General features: G+C 40.7%; 1 protein-coding gene across 6 annotated transcripts in view; it reads right to left on the bottom strand.

Annotated features, from left to right (window-relative positions):
- Positions 1–588: 588 nt before the first annotated feature.
- The window catches only part of ZCWPW2 (zinc finger CW-type and PWWP domain containing 2), a 146,142-nt gene continuing 132,854 nt past the window's right edge, over positions 589–13,876 (bottom strand). For all 6 annotated transcript variants that reach the window (XM_077865531.1, XM_077865530.1, XM_077865534.1 and 3 more), the window contains one exon: positions 589–13,628. In XM_077865531.1, the coding sequence (XP_077721657.1) occupies positions 13,467–13,628 (162 nt within the window). In that variant the 3' untranslated portion in view covers positions 589–13,466. The remainder of the gene's footprint in view (positions 13,629–13,876) is intronic.

Genomic DNA, 13,876 nt, shown 5'->3' with positions numbered 1-13,876 from the left:
CGAGCTTACTAGTGAAATGTGCAACAAGTGATGAACTCAGCCTTGGTCATATGGGTCTTATTGAACAACATTCTTCCAGTGTCATGGCCTTTGAACTTGCAGTCTCATCTGCCTGGGATGCTCCTTCCCAACATACATAGGTCTCTGCTCAAATGTCTTTTCAGAGAGAGCTTTCCTGACACCCTATATGAAATATATAATATAGCATCCTCATCTTCTTAGCTTCATGTCTTCACTGACCTGGTCTATATGTATTTAAAAAAAATTTATATGTCTTATCCACTAGCAATTACTTTGTTCCTTTTGTTTACTGCTTTCCTTGGGTCCTAAAAGAGTGTCTTTGTTGATTTGTCTAAAAGGTAATTGTGAAGCATTAACATCATTTATTTTGGCTGATCTCTCTCTTTCTCTCTCTCTCTCTTTTTTTTTTTTTTGGCTGATATCTCAATGCAATGCGAGTCGCTACAAGAAATGAAAGATATGATTCTTTTTTTTTTAAAGGCGCTTATAATCTATTTGGTGAGAAAAGCCTGTCACATATTATATTAGTGATCTGTTGCTGTGTAACAAATTATCCCAAACCATTAGTAATTTAAACAATGAACATTTATTATCATACAGTTTCTGTGGTCAGGAATTAAAGAGTGCTTATCTGGGTCTTTCTGGCTCAGAGTGTCTCATGAGGTTGCAGTCAAGATACTGGCCTGGGCTGTGGTCATCTGAAGGCTTGACTAGTGCTGGAGGATCACTTCCAGAGGAGTTCACTTATATGGCTGTCAAGTTAGTGCTGGTGTTGGCAGAAGGCTTCAATTCCACCCCATGGAGCTTTCTATAGGGCTGCTTGAGTGTCCTCATGACTTGCAGCTGGATTCTTGTAGATGAGTGATCCCAAAAAAGAATAAAGTGGAAGCCACAACGTCTTTTATGACCCAGCCTCAGAGGTCAGAATCTGTCATGTTTGAGATAGTTTCACGGTTACACAGGTGAACCCTGTTCAATGTGGAAGGGGGCTGAGCAAGGGTATGAGTTCCAGGTGAGAATCATTTTGGAGACTGGACCACACATGAAATAAACAATGAGGCATACATGCCCAGGTGTAATTAAGTACCACATGATAAAAACATTTAAGGTTCAATCAGTTTTGAGAATCTGAACTTACATAATTAGAAAGGCTAGCTGGATGGCAAATTTAGTCCTCATTTTAGCCAAGCGTTTTTAAAAATTTATAAACAATATTGTTAAGCCCTTGCTTTCTGTGCTAGGTCCATGGATTATGAATAAAGCCCAAATCCTGGGAAGGAGGTACTCATAGTCCATTGTGTGGAAGGTCAAAATTTTGAAGCAATAATGGTTTTGAATGAACTTAAATACTTTGTGCAGGAGGGCAAGAACTATCATTGAGAGCCAGTTTTCCTCTGAGCACTAAAAGCAAAAATTACAAATACACAAAATAATCACATATGTCGATGGAAAAGTCTTCATGCTCTTGTTATAAGCAATTTTAATTGACTACAAGAAAGGTGGATTTTAGGAAAAATCAGCTAAGTAATCTAACATAAAAAAAATCACTAATCATGATTATTATACACTAGGGGAATCCAGGTAACTAACTACTCCATAAAAGAAATCAGTAGAAACTGATCTTATTGGGGCACCTGGGTGGCTCAATGGCTGAGCATCTGCCTTTGGCTCAGATCATGATCCCGGGGTCCTGGGATTGAGTTCAGCATTGGGCTCCCTGCAGGAAGCCTGCTTTTCCCTCTGCCTGTGTCTCTGCCTCTCTCTCTGTGTGTCTCTCATGAATAAATTCTTTAACCAAAAAAAAAAAAAAAAAAAGAATGAAAGAAAGAAAGAAAGAAAGAAAGAAAGAAAAGAAAAGAAAGAAAGAAAGAAACTGATCTTATTCTCTCAAGCACCTCAACTTCCCCACTCTTGCCCAAATTGGAATGTAACTTCGTAGATTTTTAAACTCATCAGTCCACCAAAACTTTTTTCTGGCCCAATGACTCTTCACTAGTATTTGTCACAACAGTGATTGACTGAAAGGACATTTAATGTCTAAATCAAGTGACCATTGTTTCTCTTAACATTTTCTCCTTCCCATCACATGATTTATTATTCTTATCTCAGATCTCAGTCACCTTTCAGACTGAGTCTGTGGCCTATGTCAATGCTAATTTTCATCCCTCTCTAAGGAATGAGGGAAATAATCTACCATCTCATACTCATTTAGTCGATGTTCCTTAAGACAGAGATTAACCCAATGAACTGCTTTAAGTAACACAAAATTCAAGTAGAAACCAATCCTCAGTCTAGCAGAGAAATAGACGCTCATACATCTCTGATGGAGGATAATAAATGATAGCCATAAAAAGCCTGGCAACTGTGTTGATAATCTGACTTATTGATTCCTCTTCTAGGAAAGACTTAAAAAAATTAATGTATACAAAGATGGAATGAGGGGGACCTGGGTGGCTCAGTGGTTGGGCATCTGCCTTCGGTTCAGGTCATGATCCTGGGGCCTGGGATGAGTCCTGCATTAGGCTACCTACTGGAGCCACTTCTCCCTCTATGTCTCTGCCTCTCTCTCTGTCTCTCATGAATAAATAAATAAGATCTTAAAAACAAAAAGATGGAATGATAAAGATATTCATGACAGAGTGGCTTATAATTGTATAATAGGGAATGCAGAAACAAATTAAATGTCCATCAAGAGAATATTTCATTGTATATAGATAAAAATACAATGAAATACTAAGCAATCATAAAAATCATGTTGTAGAACAACATCTTATGGCAATGAAATACATTCACAATATATAGTTAAGAGAAAAAAAGGCAATGGAAATAATGACGTGACTGTTGTTCCATGTGTGCATTTAAGAGCACACATTTATTTGGAAATAAGGTTGTAGAAATTTTTAAATGTCAAAAATGATTTATCAGTAGTTGGTAGACTTGTAAGGTGATTTGCATTTTTCTCTTACTCTTGTCCCTCTAGTATCTCCAGAAGAACATTCCTGGGCTAGCGTGTTAGAAGATGACAAGTGGTGAATGAAGCAGAACTGAGTTGGCCCATTTCCCCATCTGAGACGGCCCTGGATCATCTGACTGCTAGGTGGTCCCAGATAGATAAATAAGCCTAACATGATCAACAAAAGAGCCACACCTAAGTGGACCTGCAGCTGACCACAGACACACAAATGAGATCACCTGTAAGTGGCCAAGTTGGCTGTACCTTGCAGGTCCCAAACTAAAAAATGTGCTTCGTCATTTGCCACTGGCATTTCATGGTCACCTGCTACCCTGCATTATTGTAGCAATAGATAACAGACAGACCTAGAGCTTGTCAGGGTTTGGGGAACTAGAAAACAACAACAACAACAACGCAACAACCACCTGAGATTCAGTCCAAAGGTGTTTTAGTATAGAGCTTGTCAGAAAACATTTTTGAACAGGCTAGAATGGCAGGAAGTTTAAAAACAATATCAAAATAGAACTGGTGTTCTAACACGTGCAAGGCACTAAGCTATGGTCTGGGTGGGTCACAAGTGGAAGGACACACAGCCCCTACCTCCTCCTGGAGCTCACACTGCAATAGTGGGAATTTCCCTTGACTCAGATAGATATGGCTCTCAGAGAGTTAGCAACAATTGTATTAAAATGCTACAGCACCAAAGAGCTTCAAATTGCTGAAGTTGGTTAAAAATGCATTAGCTTTTCTCCAACATGATTCTGAAAGCACAGTAAAATCAAAAAGTCTGCTCCAGCCGCCCGATGAACTTGAAGTAATGAGGTCTATAAGTTGACTTGAACAGAAGAAAATGATATTAAGCTTTCATGGAGGACAAATGAAAGTATCTACCTGTAACCTTTCTGACAGCCAGAGACCCTTTGCCATTTAAAACTCTGCTGCTGTGGTGCATTCTTCCCAGGCAGCTGAGAGTTTAATAAGACTTTGCAGAGACACCTAACCTTCCAGTCCCTGGCTGCCTGCTGGCAACCCTAAGGCACTCGCTGTAGAAGCTGACAATCTGAGCTAACATCAGGGCACGGATTTCCTCAGACAGAGGGGCACAGGTTGGCATAGTAATGTCTGCCCGCTGCCCCTCTGTGCATGGAAATCACAGAATGGTCTCATTCGAAGCCAGGTGAAGTGTCCGGCACCCTTGGGTGTTTGATCTTGGAGATTCCAGTGGTCATCGCTCTTCATTACTGCAATACCTGGTTCTCCTGCTGAATGAAGAGCTCCCTCTTTAGAGTGATATACAAGTCTTCCTTTGAGCACGTCCAACCTGCCTGGTCCAGCCTTAATTCCCAATATTCTTCCTATCACATCCTCCATCCCCTGTACTCTGGTTATTTGGGTTAGCTATTTGCTGTTCCTGCTTTGCTCACCTCTTTGCTTTGTTCAGCCTGTGACTTTCATGGTCTCCAGCTGGCCCACTCTTTTACCTTCAAATTCTGGCTTTGCTTTACAGGTTTCTCTTCCCTCTAAAAGTTATAGTGATACTTACACAACATACAACGTGCCAGGGACTTTGCTAGGTGCCTTGCCCATCAGAACTCATTTGATTCTGTTTAACAACTCCAGGAGATTAGTATTGCTATTACTATTATTATCATCACCATCATCCCAATTTTCAGATAAAGAAAGTGAGGCACAGAGAGACTAAAGCAGCTTGCTCAAAGTCAGAATCGGTTCCATGGGGCTGGAGATCATGTGTGTCTTGCTCACTGTTGTATTACTTGTGCCTAATACGAAACCTGGTCCACAGTATTGAATGAAGGAAGGAAAAAAATGACTCCATGAAGCTGTTTCTGTAGTCAGAATTAATCTCTCTTCTCCTTTCACATCCCTACCCCAAGACTTAACACATAAGTGCCTAACATATAACCTCATAAGGTTGGACCCTCATTTCCAAATAATCTGCACTTTCAAACATCGCCTTACGTTCACACCCTAACCCTCCCCTGCTTGGAGGAATTCAGACTTTCACAGATCAGGTGGTTTCCCCACTCTGGTGCTGCCTGAAGGCACTGCTGCTGAGAAAGGAGACCAGAAGTCCATGGGAGATGTGGAAGAAAGACTACAGGTGGGAGGTGGGGACTGTGCAGCCAGCCCCTTACCCTGAAGAAGCACAGCACTGCCCCCTCTGTAGTGAAGGGTCTCCAAGAGCTTGATGGCTCATTTAGAACTAGCAGCCGAGGTGAGTGTCCCTTGCAAATCTCCCCTCCTGTGCCTCTCACACTCTGGCTTCACCCACAGTAGCAGAGTAAGTTAAAGAGGTTGTGGAGGGCCAGGGAGGGGTGGCAATGAAGTGCAGCCAGGCAACTAAATGGGAAGCAGAGAGGGTAAAAGGTGGTGATCAGATGGAGAACCTGGGGCCTCATCCAGCTGTGTTAGTACAAGTACTGATTCCCCTTAGGTCAAGACCCCACAGGGTTTAAAGATCAGGTGTCATCGTCATTGGCCCTCTCTGCACAGGAGGAACCAAAGGAGGAGCTTGAGCAGGGAGCCCTAGTTCTGGCTTATCTCCCTCCATGAATAGCTATTCTGTTGGCAGCCAAGAGCTAAAGCTGTGTGTAGACAGACGTCAGACCCTGTAGGGTGGTTTCTCACTTCTGGCAGGGGGCACCTGAAACTGAAAAAAATTGTATTAAGGGATTTTGTAATTACTAACTTTCAGTCATCTAGAAAGAGAACTCCCTTCTGCTTTCAGACATTCCATCTTCAAATGCACTTTTTGTTTTTGGACCACCTATATTTTTTTATATTCTTCCATCACTAGATCATAGGCTCTAGAAGAGAGGGGCATGACCACATTCATATTTCTCTCCTGCCTGCTCCTTTCCCTCTGCAAATTGCATGAGGGTTCTTTTACAAAACTTTAAACACATGCAATTTAATTGTATGTCATAATAAGCAAGTGTCACTGCTAAAATAGACTAGTTCTGGGCAGCCCGGGTGGCTCAGCGGTTTAGCGCCACCTTCAGCCCAGGGCATGGTCCTGGAGACCTGGAATCGAGTCCCACGTCGGGCTCCCTGCATGGAGCCTGCTTCTCCCTCTGTCTCTCTCTCTCTGTGTCTCTCATGAATAAATAAACAAAATCTTAAAAAAAAATAAAACAGACTAGTTCTGGTCATTTTGGTGAGCTTCCTCTTTCAAAAGCTTTGGAGCCAGGGCCAAAATTCCAACTTGCTGGAGGAGGATGTGCTGAAGCACAACCCAGGTTCCCTATGAAAGACTTCCATACATTTACTGGAACACATCCAAAATACCACAGAATCCTGCCACTACCCATCAATATTAAAACTTTCTTCCCCTTTTCTTTTTTAACTGAATGTGAAGAAAGCAAGGTGATTTTAATGCTACAGCTAAACTTCAACAGTGAGATGTCCCTTAAAAGATAGACACTGCCATTAACACCCATCAGAGGGGAGATCACATGCGGCTAGCGATGGTTTCCAAAGATTAATTTTAAAAAAGAGAAAAAAGGAATTCTGATATTGATGACTAGCAGATAGGGTAATACAAATGTAAGGCAAGTGATCATTTCAAATGTATAATTACATTTTACCCCAGTAATTATTAATTGCAACGTACTTAAACACTATTAGGTTTCCTTCAGAAAGAATAAATAGAAGATAAAGTTGATTTACAAAGTACTTTCATATAAAATATCTCATTTACTTCTCACAACAATGCTTTTGTTTAGATAGTTCCCTCCTCATTTTACCTATGGGGGAACTAGGTGCTCCTTCCACCACCCACCTAGTAACCAGATTATCAAGCAGTATAGATGGTAATCAAGGATATGGGATCTGAAAAGACAAATGTACTCAAATTCTGGCCTTTCCATTTATTGGTCATGTGACTTAGACAAGTTAGTAAAATCTGGACCCAAAAGTAGATTTTGCAACTTAAAATCCTATGATACCATACCAAAGGGCTAAGGAATACTTGAGAAACAGAAATGGGATGGAAATACATGCATACTTTTCTTTGCCAAATGAGTCATTCCACCATCATGTCCATATCTCCACGTTTTGTAATTGCTATAGAGTTTAAAAATACTTAAAAGGAAGAAGTGACCCATTCTTATGAACCTTTAGTGATATGGTGGTGGTGTTGGTATCCTATTTAATAATAGTATCTATCTATCTATCTATCTATCTATCTATCTATCTATCTATCAATCATCTATCTATCTATCTATCTATCGCCTCCATAATAAAGCATTCTGAAGGGATCTGCAATAAAACTCACCACTGTGAGCTGGGCAGGGAATGCACGAAGCCTCACCAGTTGAGGAGCCAATCTAGGCCAGATTCAGAAAAAGCTGGGAGTGTCACTGGGCACAAGGCCTTGGGCTAGAACTCTGGGTCCAACTGAGGAGGCAGGGCTATTTTGATAGTAGCTCCACCCTCAGGAGAAAACATCTCATGGCCAGTTATAGCCGGAAAGCTGCCACCATAGCTGATCTGCGAAACTGTTGCTGGAACTCAGAAATCAGGTATTTATCAATTAACTATTGCTACAATAATGCCATGTAACAAACCACCCCAAAACTCAGTGGTTGAAAACAAAATACTATTCTATTCTGGATCTACAGATCATCTGGGACAGCTCTGCTTCATTCTGCAGGTCTCTGAGTCTCGGTTTTCTCCCTGGCCTTTCAACCTCTCTGAACTAGAAGGCTTGCTGGGACATGACATGTTCTTTTCAAGGCAATGGCAGAGGTATAAGAGGCAAAGAAGAAACCCAAAGCCTCTTAAGTCCTCGACTATAAATTGGCACCATCATGTCAGCTCTATTTCATTGATCAAAGCAAGAGGCCAAGGCCAAAGTCATAAGGCAGGGAAGTACACTCTGCCTGTGATAAAGCCATGATAATTATGAAGTGCAGAAGACATAAACAACTTGGATCAGCAATTCAGTCGACTACTGTCCACCTCCTTGGCTACATTATTCACATCTCTCCAATATGAAAATAGCCTATCCTCTCCAAAGTACATCCAGAAGTCTCACCCAATCATGGTATTTGGCTCAGCATTTAAAATTTCATGATCTCCATCTGGGCCAGATGTGAACTGAACCTACAAACTAAGAAGACAAATCACTGGCCCATCCCCTCTTCATACCACACAATATGCAATGGTCTAACAGGGATAGGAGACAGGAGAATCACAGTGAATACCTCATTTACAATGAGGAAACTTATTCCTTAGTCATTCTGAAATCCCTCTAAGCAAATTAGCCAAGTTTCCCAGCCAAAGGAGTAGGATATATTTCTTACTAAGATCTTGGTTCTGTTTTCAGGGAAGGGAAGTCAAGCTGTGGGCATCAGGTGGAGTCGAGTGGGCTGGGTGTAAGATCTCTGCTCCATTGTTCTCTACAGCTCCTAGCTCTGTCCTCTAAGGCATCCTTTTCTATCATCTTCCTCACTTGCTTCTGAAAAGGACATTGAAACTTATACATTTTTTTTAATTTATTTTTTTATTGGTGTTCAATTTACTAACATACAGAATAACCCCCAGTGCCCGTCACCCATTTTTTTTTTGGTGGCTAAAACTTTCCTCAGCCTCTTACCTACCTGTAGAAAACAGGGAGCTGTGGGACACCTGGGTGGCTCAGTCGGTCAAACAACTGTCTTCAGCTCAGATCATGATTTCAGGATCATGATCTGGGGATCTCAGGATCATGGGATCCAGGGTAGGGGTCTCTGCTTAGCAGGGAGTCTGCTTCTCCCTCTCCCTCTGCCCCTTGTGCATGCACTGGCTCTCAAATAGATTTTTAAAAAAAACTTAAAAAAACAAACACAAAACCTGGGGGCTCAGAGGTCTTTTTTCCCTGTCAGTTTCAATCTCATTTAGCTTAGGCTGGTAGTACTTAGGCATTTTTTCTACAACTCAGTGGGTTTTCTATGTTTGATTCCAGTCCATTCTATGTGTCAAAGCCACAATTTTTTTTCAAGACAGGATTCTCTTTGCTGATTTAATTACTAGCACTTTGGGCACATCAGGTGGCAGTAGTACTATACCTTTAAGTTTCATAAGAGGTTTTAAAGTCACTTTGTAATAGTTTATAAAGTTATTAGCCACACCCCTGATTGGGTCCTTACCCTGAGGCCATGTTTTCCTGCCAGTCACCTAGATTTGGTCTTTGTCTCTCCTGCCATGTGATTCAACAACCAGACCCTGGACTTGATCTTTGGCCCCAAGCTGTATCTTAATTTGAGAATCTTTTTCTGGCTGGAGAGGCTGAAGATTAGAAACAGTTTTTATTTTTTAACCCAGCAACTTCAGGGCTGCCTGCAAACTGTGTTTTGTTTTATTTGGTTCTGAGCATATCTCCTTTCCTGTAGTAGTTCCCTATATGCATTTAAAAGCAAACAACTCATTCTTCCAAAATTTTTCTTGGAAACGAGTTTCTCATCTTTCCTTCACCCTTTCATTTGATTATGCTGCTCACTGCTCTGAGTGCTTATACCATGCAACCTATCAGTGGGTGGAAAATCCTAGTATTTAAATTTGTGTACACAGAATGTCCCACTTGGACCTTAAGGTCAAATTTATCTGTATGAAACACCTCTTCTAGAACTCGACTGTGTGACAGCAAGATCTGGCTCAGCCCTCAAGAAGAACTTAGAATTTTTTAATTGCACTATATTTAGATCTTTTCTTGGAACCATATAGAGGGAAAAAAAATAGTAGAGTAGGATTTGGGTACTTCTGTTTTGGATTAAAAAAACATCTTACCTTTGTCCCTTAGAAGGGCTCCAGGTGCAAATTCTACTGGTCTGAAAATATCTGGAACAGAACTATACCATTTATTAGCCCCAACAAATGGTGGAGTCTTGGAATACCAGCTATTTGGTAGAGCATTAGATAATAGAGTGGCTTGATTCCATCAACATCATGACACAGATTACTTCAGGTTCATGAGTAAAAGTTTCCTCCAAAAAAATCTAATATCAAATTTTCCCACAGAGGTTCTAGACTGATTTATAAAGTTTATGATGGTGCTTAGGTCTATTAGTGGATGTTCTATCTCTGGCCCATCACCCTCCACTGCAGAACCAGTGAGTTCAAGGCTATAGACACTACAGACTTTTGCAATTATACGGGTGCCCTCTCCTCTTTATCCTATTTGTGGCAACAAGAGATTAACCTATCAAAAGTGCATCACTTGTCTCCACTAAAGACATAGCTAAGCTTCTTACCACTGGAAATCCCTGCATAGGTTCAGCTTCTAGCATGGGGCAAATGGACCAGAACTTCCTGGAATATAGGACCACAGAGCTGGCGTTGGTGCTTAACTCTCCACAGTGTGCAGATCTAACTGGGGACTCAGCTTCCAAGGGACCCAGTCCTTCTTTAGGTTCATGGAGCCTGTACACTAGGTGGGTTTGGCCCAACTCATTCCAAAGAGGATCAGCCAGCCACTCCTCAATTTAGGCAAAGAGGGGCTCTGATTCCAACCCAAATGCGTGGGCAGAAGGTCCTGACATACTGCCTTATGCCTCTCACATCAAACTTGGTAGAAGTAGTGTACTTAGAATTTAACCTCTTTTGATAGGCAGATATAATTTCCTTAGATGTCCTCCTCTAGGCCTAGCAAGAGACTCTAGCTATAAAACTAGGGTATTGTCCACCGTTAGGAGTCAGCATAATCACATATAAGTCCTTGGTCCCAGTGGCCCAGAAGCAGGTTTGTCAACTCAGGTTCTACTGAAAGAAGCTCGTTAGTCCACTAGGCCTAGGAAAAAGGCAAGGGCAGTCAGAAGAGAAATGCCTTGAGACAACAATCATGGTCATAACTTGCATAGTTCTCTGTGTGTTGATTGTTCTATGTATTTTATGTATATTAATGTTTTCTCTCACAGCAAATTCTATTCTATAGATGGAAAAAATCCTAGGCTCTTAGAAGTTAAATAACTTGCCTCAGGTCTCCCAACAAGTAGATGGTAGCACAGGAACCTGAAGGCAGACATTGTGTCCCTATAGTCCCATCACTATGCCCTGGTGTATGTCACCTGGCCTGCTCCAGAACATGGGGTATTTATTATCAGGAGAATGGGTTTCCCAGCCAGGCAGGATTCTCAGCTTTGAGGATAGAAATGTTAGTTGATTGTTCCTTCATCTGTTTTTCTGAGCACATTCTATCTGGAAACTTGAAAGTCTATACTCTCACATGGATGGAGGATCTCCTCTGTCCTCTTCTTGGAAGAAGGCTTTTCCCCAAGAGCCTCTTCTTGGAAGCTGATTGAAGTTTCCTCTGCAGACTGAGCCAACCCAAATGTTTGTTCTCAGAACCATTTTGGGCTGCTCATGTGCACAAAGACTTGAGTAGAAATTCCAGACTTGTACAACTTAGAACATGGCAGATGAAGTCAGTCTGGAAGTTTCAGTGTCTTACCTATGGAATCTGACTTTGAGCCCTGAGCACTGGCTGTTCCACCAAGAGGAATTAGCTGCAAGTGATCTAATTCTACACTTACATCAACACTCGAATTGTAGGTAAAGTCTTTCAAATACAATTGTAATCATTTTATAGTTGATTCTAAGAAGTAACAGGAAAATGGGATCGATCACTTTTGTAGGCTGTGAATATAAAATCATAGCATTAAGAGAAAGAGGGGAAGTTTTTCTGAAATGCTGCAGAATAATTTTGTCAGAAGAAAGATATACCATCGAGAAGTAAATACGATGTATTGAGAGACTATTCATGGTCACTCTGGTTCATGGAGTGGTTCTGAAAGGCAGGGTCTGTCAAAGCATGAATAGTATAGAACTTCTGCTGAACTCACACAGTTTGAGCAAACTTGGTATCTGCACCCCACCTCCCATTTCTAATATGCATGTATTCCTTTTTTAAAAAGATTTTATTTATTTATTTGAGAAAGAGAGAGAAACACGAGCAGGGGGTGGGGTAAAGGAAGACGGTGAGAAGCAGACTCCTAGCTGAGCGTGGAGCCCAGTGTGGAGCTCAATCTCAGGAACCTGACTGAGATCATGACCTGAGCTGAAGTCAGAGAGTTAACCAATTGAGCCACCCAGGCGCCCCTAATTCTGTGTGTACTCTGACCTTCAGCGAACAGCATTGTGAATATAAGAACCCAAGAATCATTCCTACCTGTTGGATCCCTATATCCAATCTGTAAATCCTAAAAATCCATTGATATTAATGTAGGTGGAAGCCACACTGCTCTCTCCATACAGCACCACCTTATTCAGGCTCTTATAATATCACAACTGCATTCCCCAAGCAGCCTCCTAATAGGCCCCCCTGTCTCCATCGTTACTCCTGCTCTCTCCATTCTCTGTGTTGCTGCTGGTGTGATCTTTCTGAAATATAAAAGGGCTTCCACTGTCTAAAACTCTTCACGTGGCCCCTACAGTTATCAACTCCTTCACCCGTGTACACAGTGCTGCTCATCTGCTGTGGCTACCTTCACACCAGCACATAGTCACTCCAGCTAATTCAACTAGCAATAGGTCCAGGATGCTGTATTGCTCTTTCTTCTCTCTTTAAGCTTTGGTTTTTGTTTCTATGTGCTTGGAATGCCCTTTCTCTGACGCCACAGTTCCAGGAGAGAGATAGTCATGGAAAGTGACCAAGTGTGGGCACTAGAGATGAACGTGCATTAGAACACGATGAAGGACACTCACTGAAACTGTTCACGGGAATCCCTATATGATGGGGTGGAAGGGGAGGTGTTAAGGGATTGGTATTGCATGATATACTTTTTTCCATTCCTATATTTCTTAGATTTTTTAATTGAAAATATGCTTAACTTATCTCTTTATATTTTTCACCACACTTTCCCATCCTCACCCTCAGAGATACTGAATCAATGCAGAAGCATCTAGGATTCTGATTTTCCACAGTCTCTCCCCCCACTTTTGAAACTGTTCATCAGTTTTGGGAATTGTGGTTGAAGTGATTATTTTCAATATAAGGCAACTGACATCTCTGAGAAAAGCTCTAACTCTATTATACAATACTTTTTTATTATTTCTTTTTATTTTGTAGTAGCTTAATTCCACTACCAATATACATTCTCAAGTCTCTACTACACATGAATTACCTGTACGAATTATAATAGCCTTGACAGCCATCTAAATAGCCACATTCATATAAAGGGCCTACATAATCCATTATAAACCATGTGTTTGTGCAGTAAGTCTATAAATTATTTTAAAATTAAGGCAAACAAGAAAAAAATCTACAAATACAAATATCAGGATTTCTTAAATCCTAAATTTTTAACACTAACTGAAATACCATTTGATTGGCTCTCAAAGCAATGGCTAGTCTCAAAATATAAAACAGAAAGTTATTACAAATATTGGCTTTGATATTATATATACCTATTTCCCTACATATTTTCAAGTTTTGACTTTGGGAAAATATAAACATGTGTTTTTAGAATTACCTCTTGAAAATATCTATAATACCCTAAAATTCAGACATTAAAGCATCTATTTCTTTAAACTTGTTAGTTATATTTTCAATACACTCTCCAGCTTTTAATTTTATCCCATCAATTACAAGATAGTCCTCTTCATAGTGGTTTTCAAATGGGCTGCATGCAGGAACTTCAGGGTTGCATTTAGATAACTGTAAAAATAACCATACAGTTCATCAGAAGTACATCAAACTTACTGGAAGACCAGGCTTAATTATTTGAACACAATGTAAAGTAGTCAGTAACTCCACAAGCCATAGCAGTAACACAAAGTGTTCTGTTATGCTGGTGGTCAAATAAAATAATGATCCCCATATAGAGTACAATGCATAGTAAATGTCTTAATATAAGAAGGACTGATTATTCAGGCCCTCTCTCTTTTCACCAACATTATACATTT

The sequence above is a fragment of the Canis aureus genome, chromosome 22, assembly GCF_053574225.1.
Source record: "Canis aureus isolate CA01 chromosome 22, VMU_Caureus_v.1.0, whole genome shotgun sequence".
NCBI lineage: Eukaryota > Metazoa > Chordata > Mammalia > Carnivora > Canidae > Canis > Canis aureus.
Note: the sequence above shows the minus strand (reverse complement) of the source record. Positions and strands in the feature narration are given on the sequence as shown.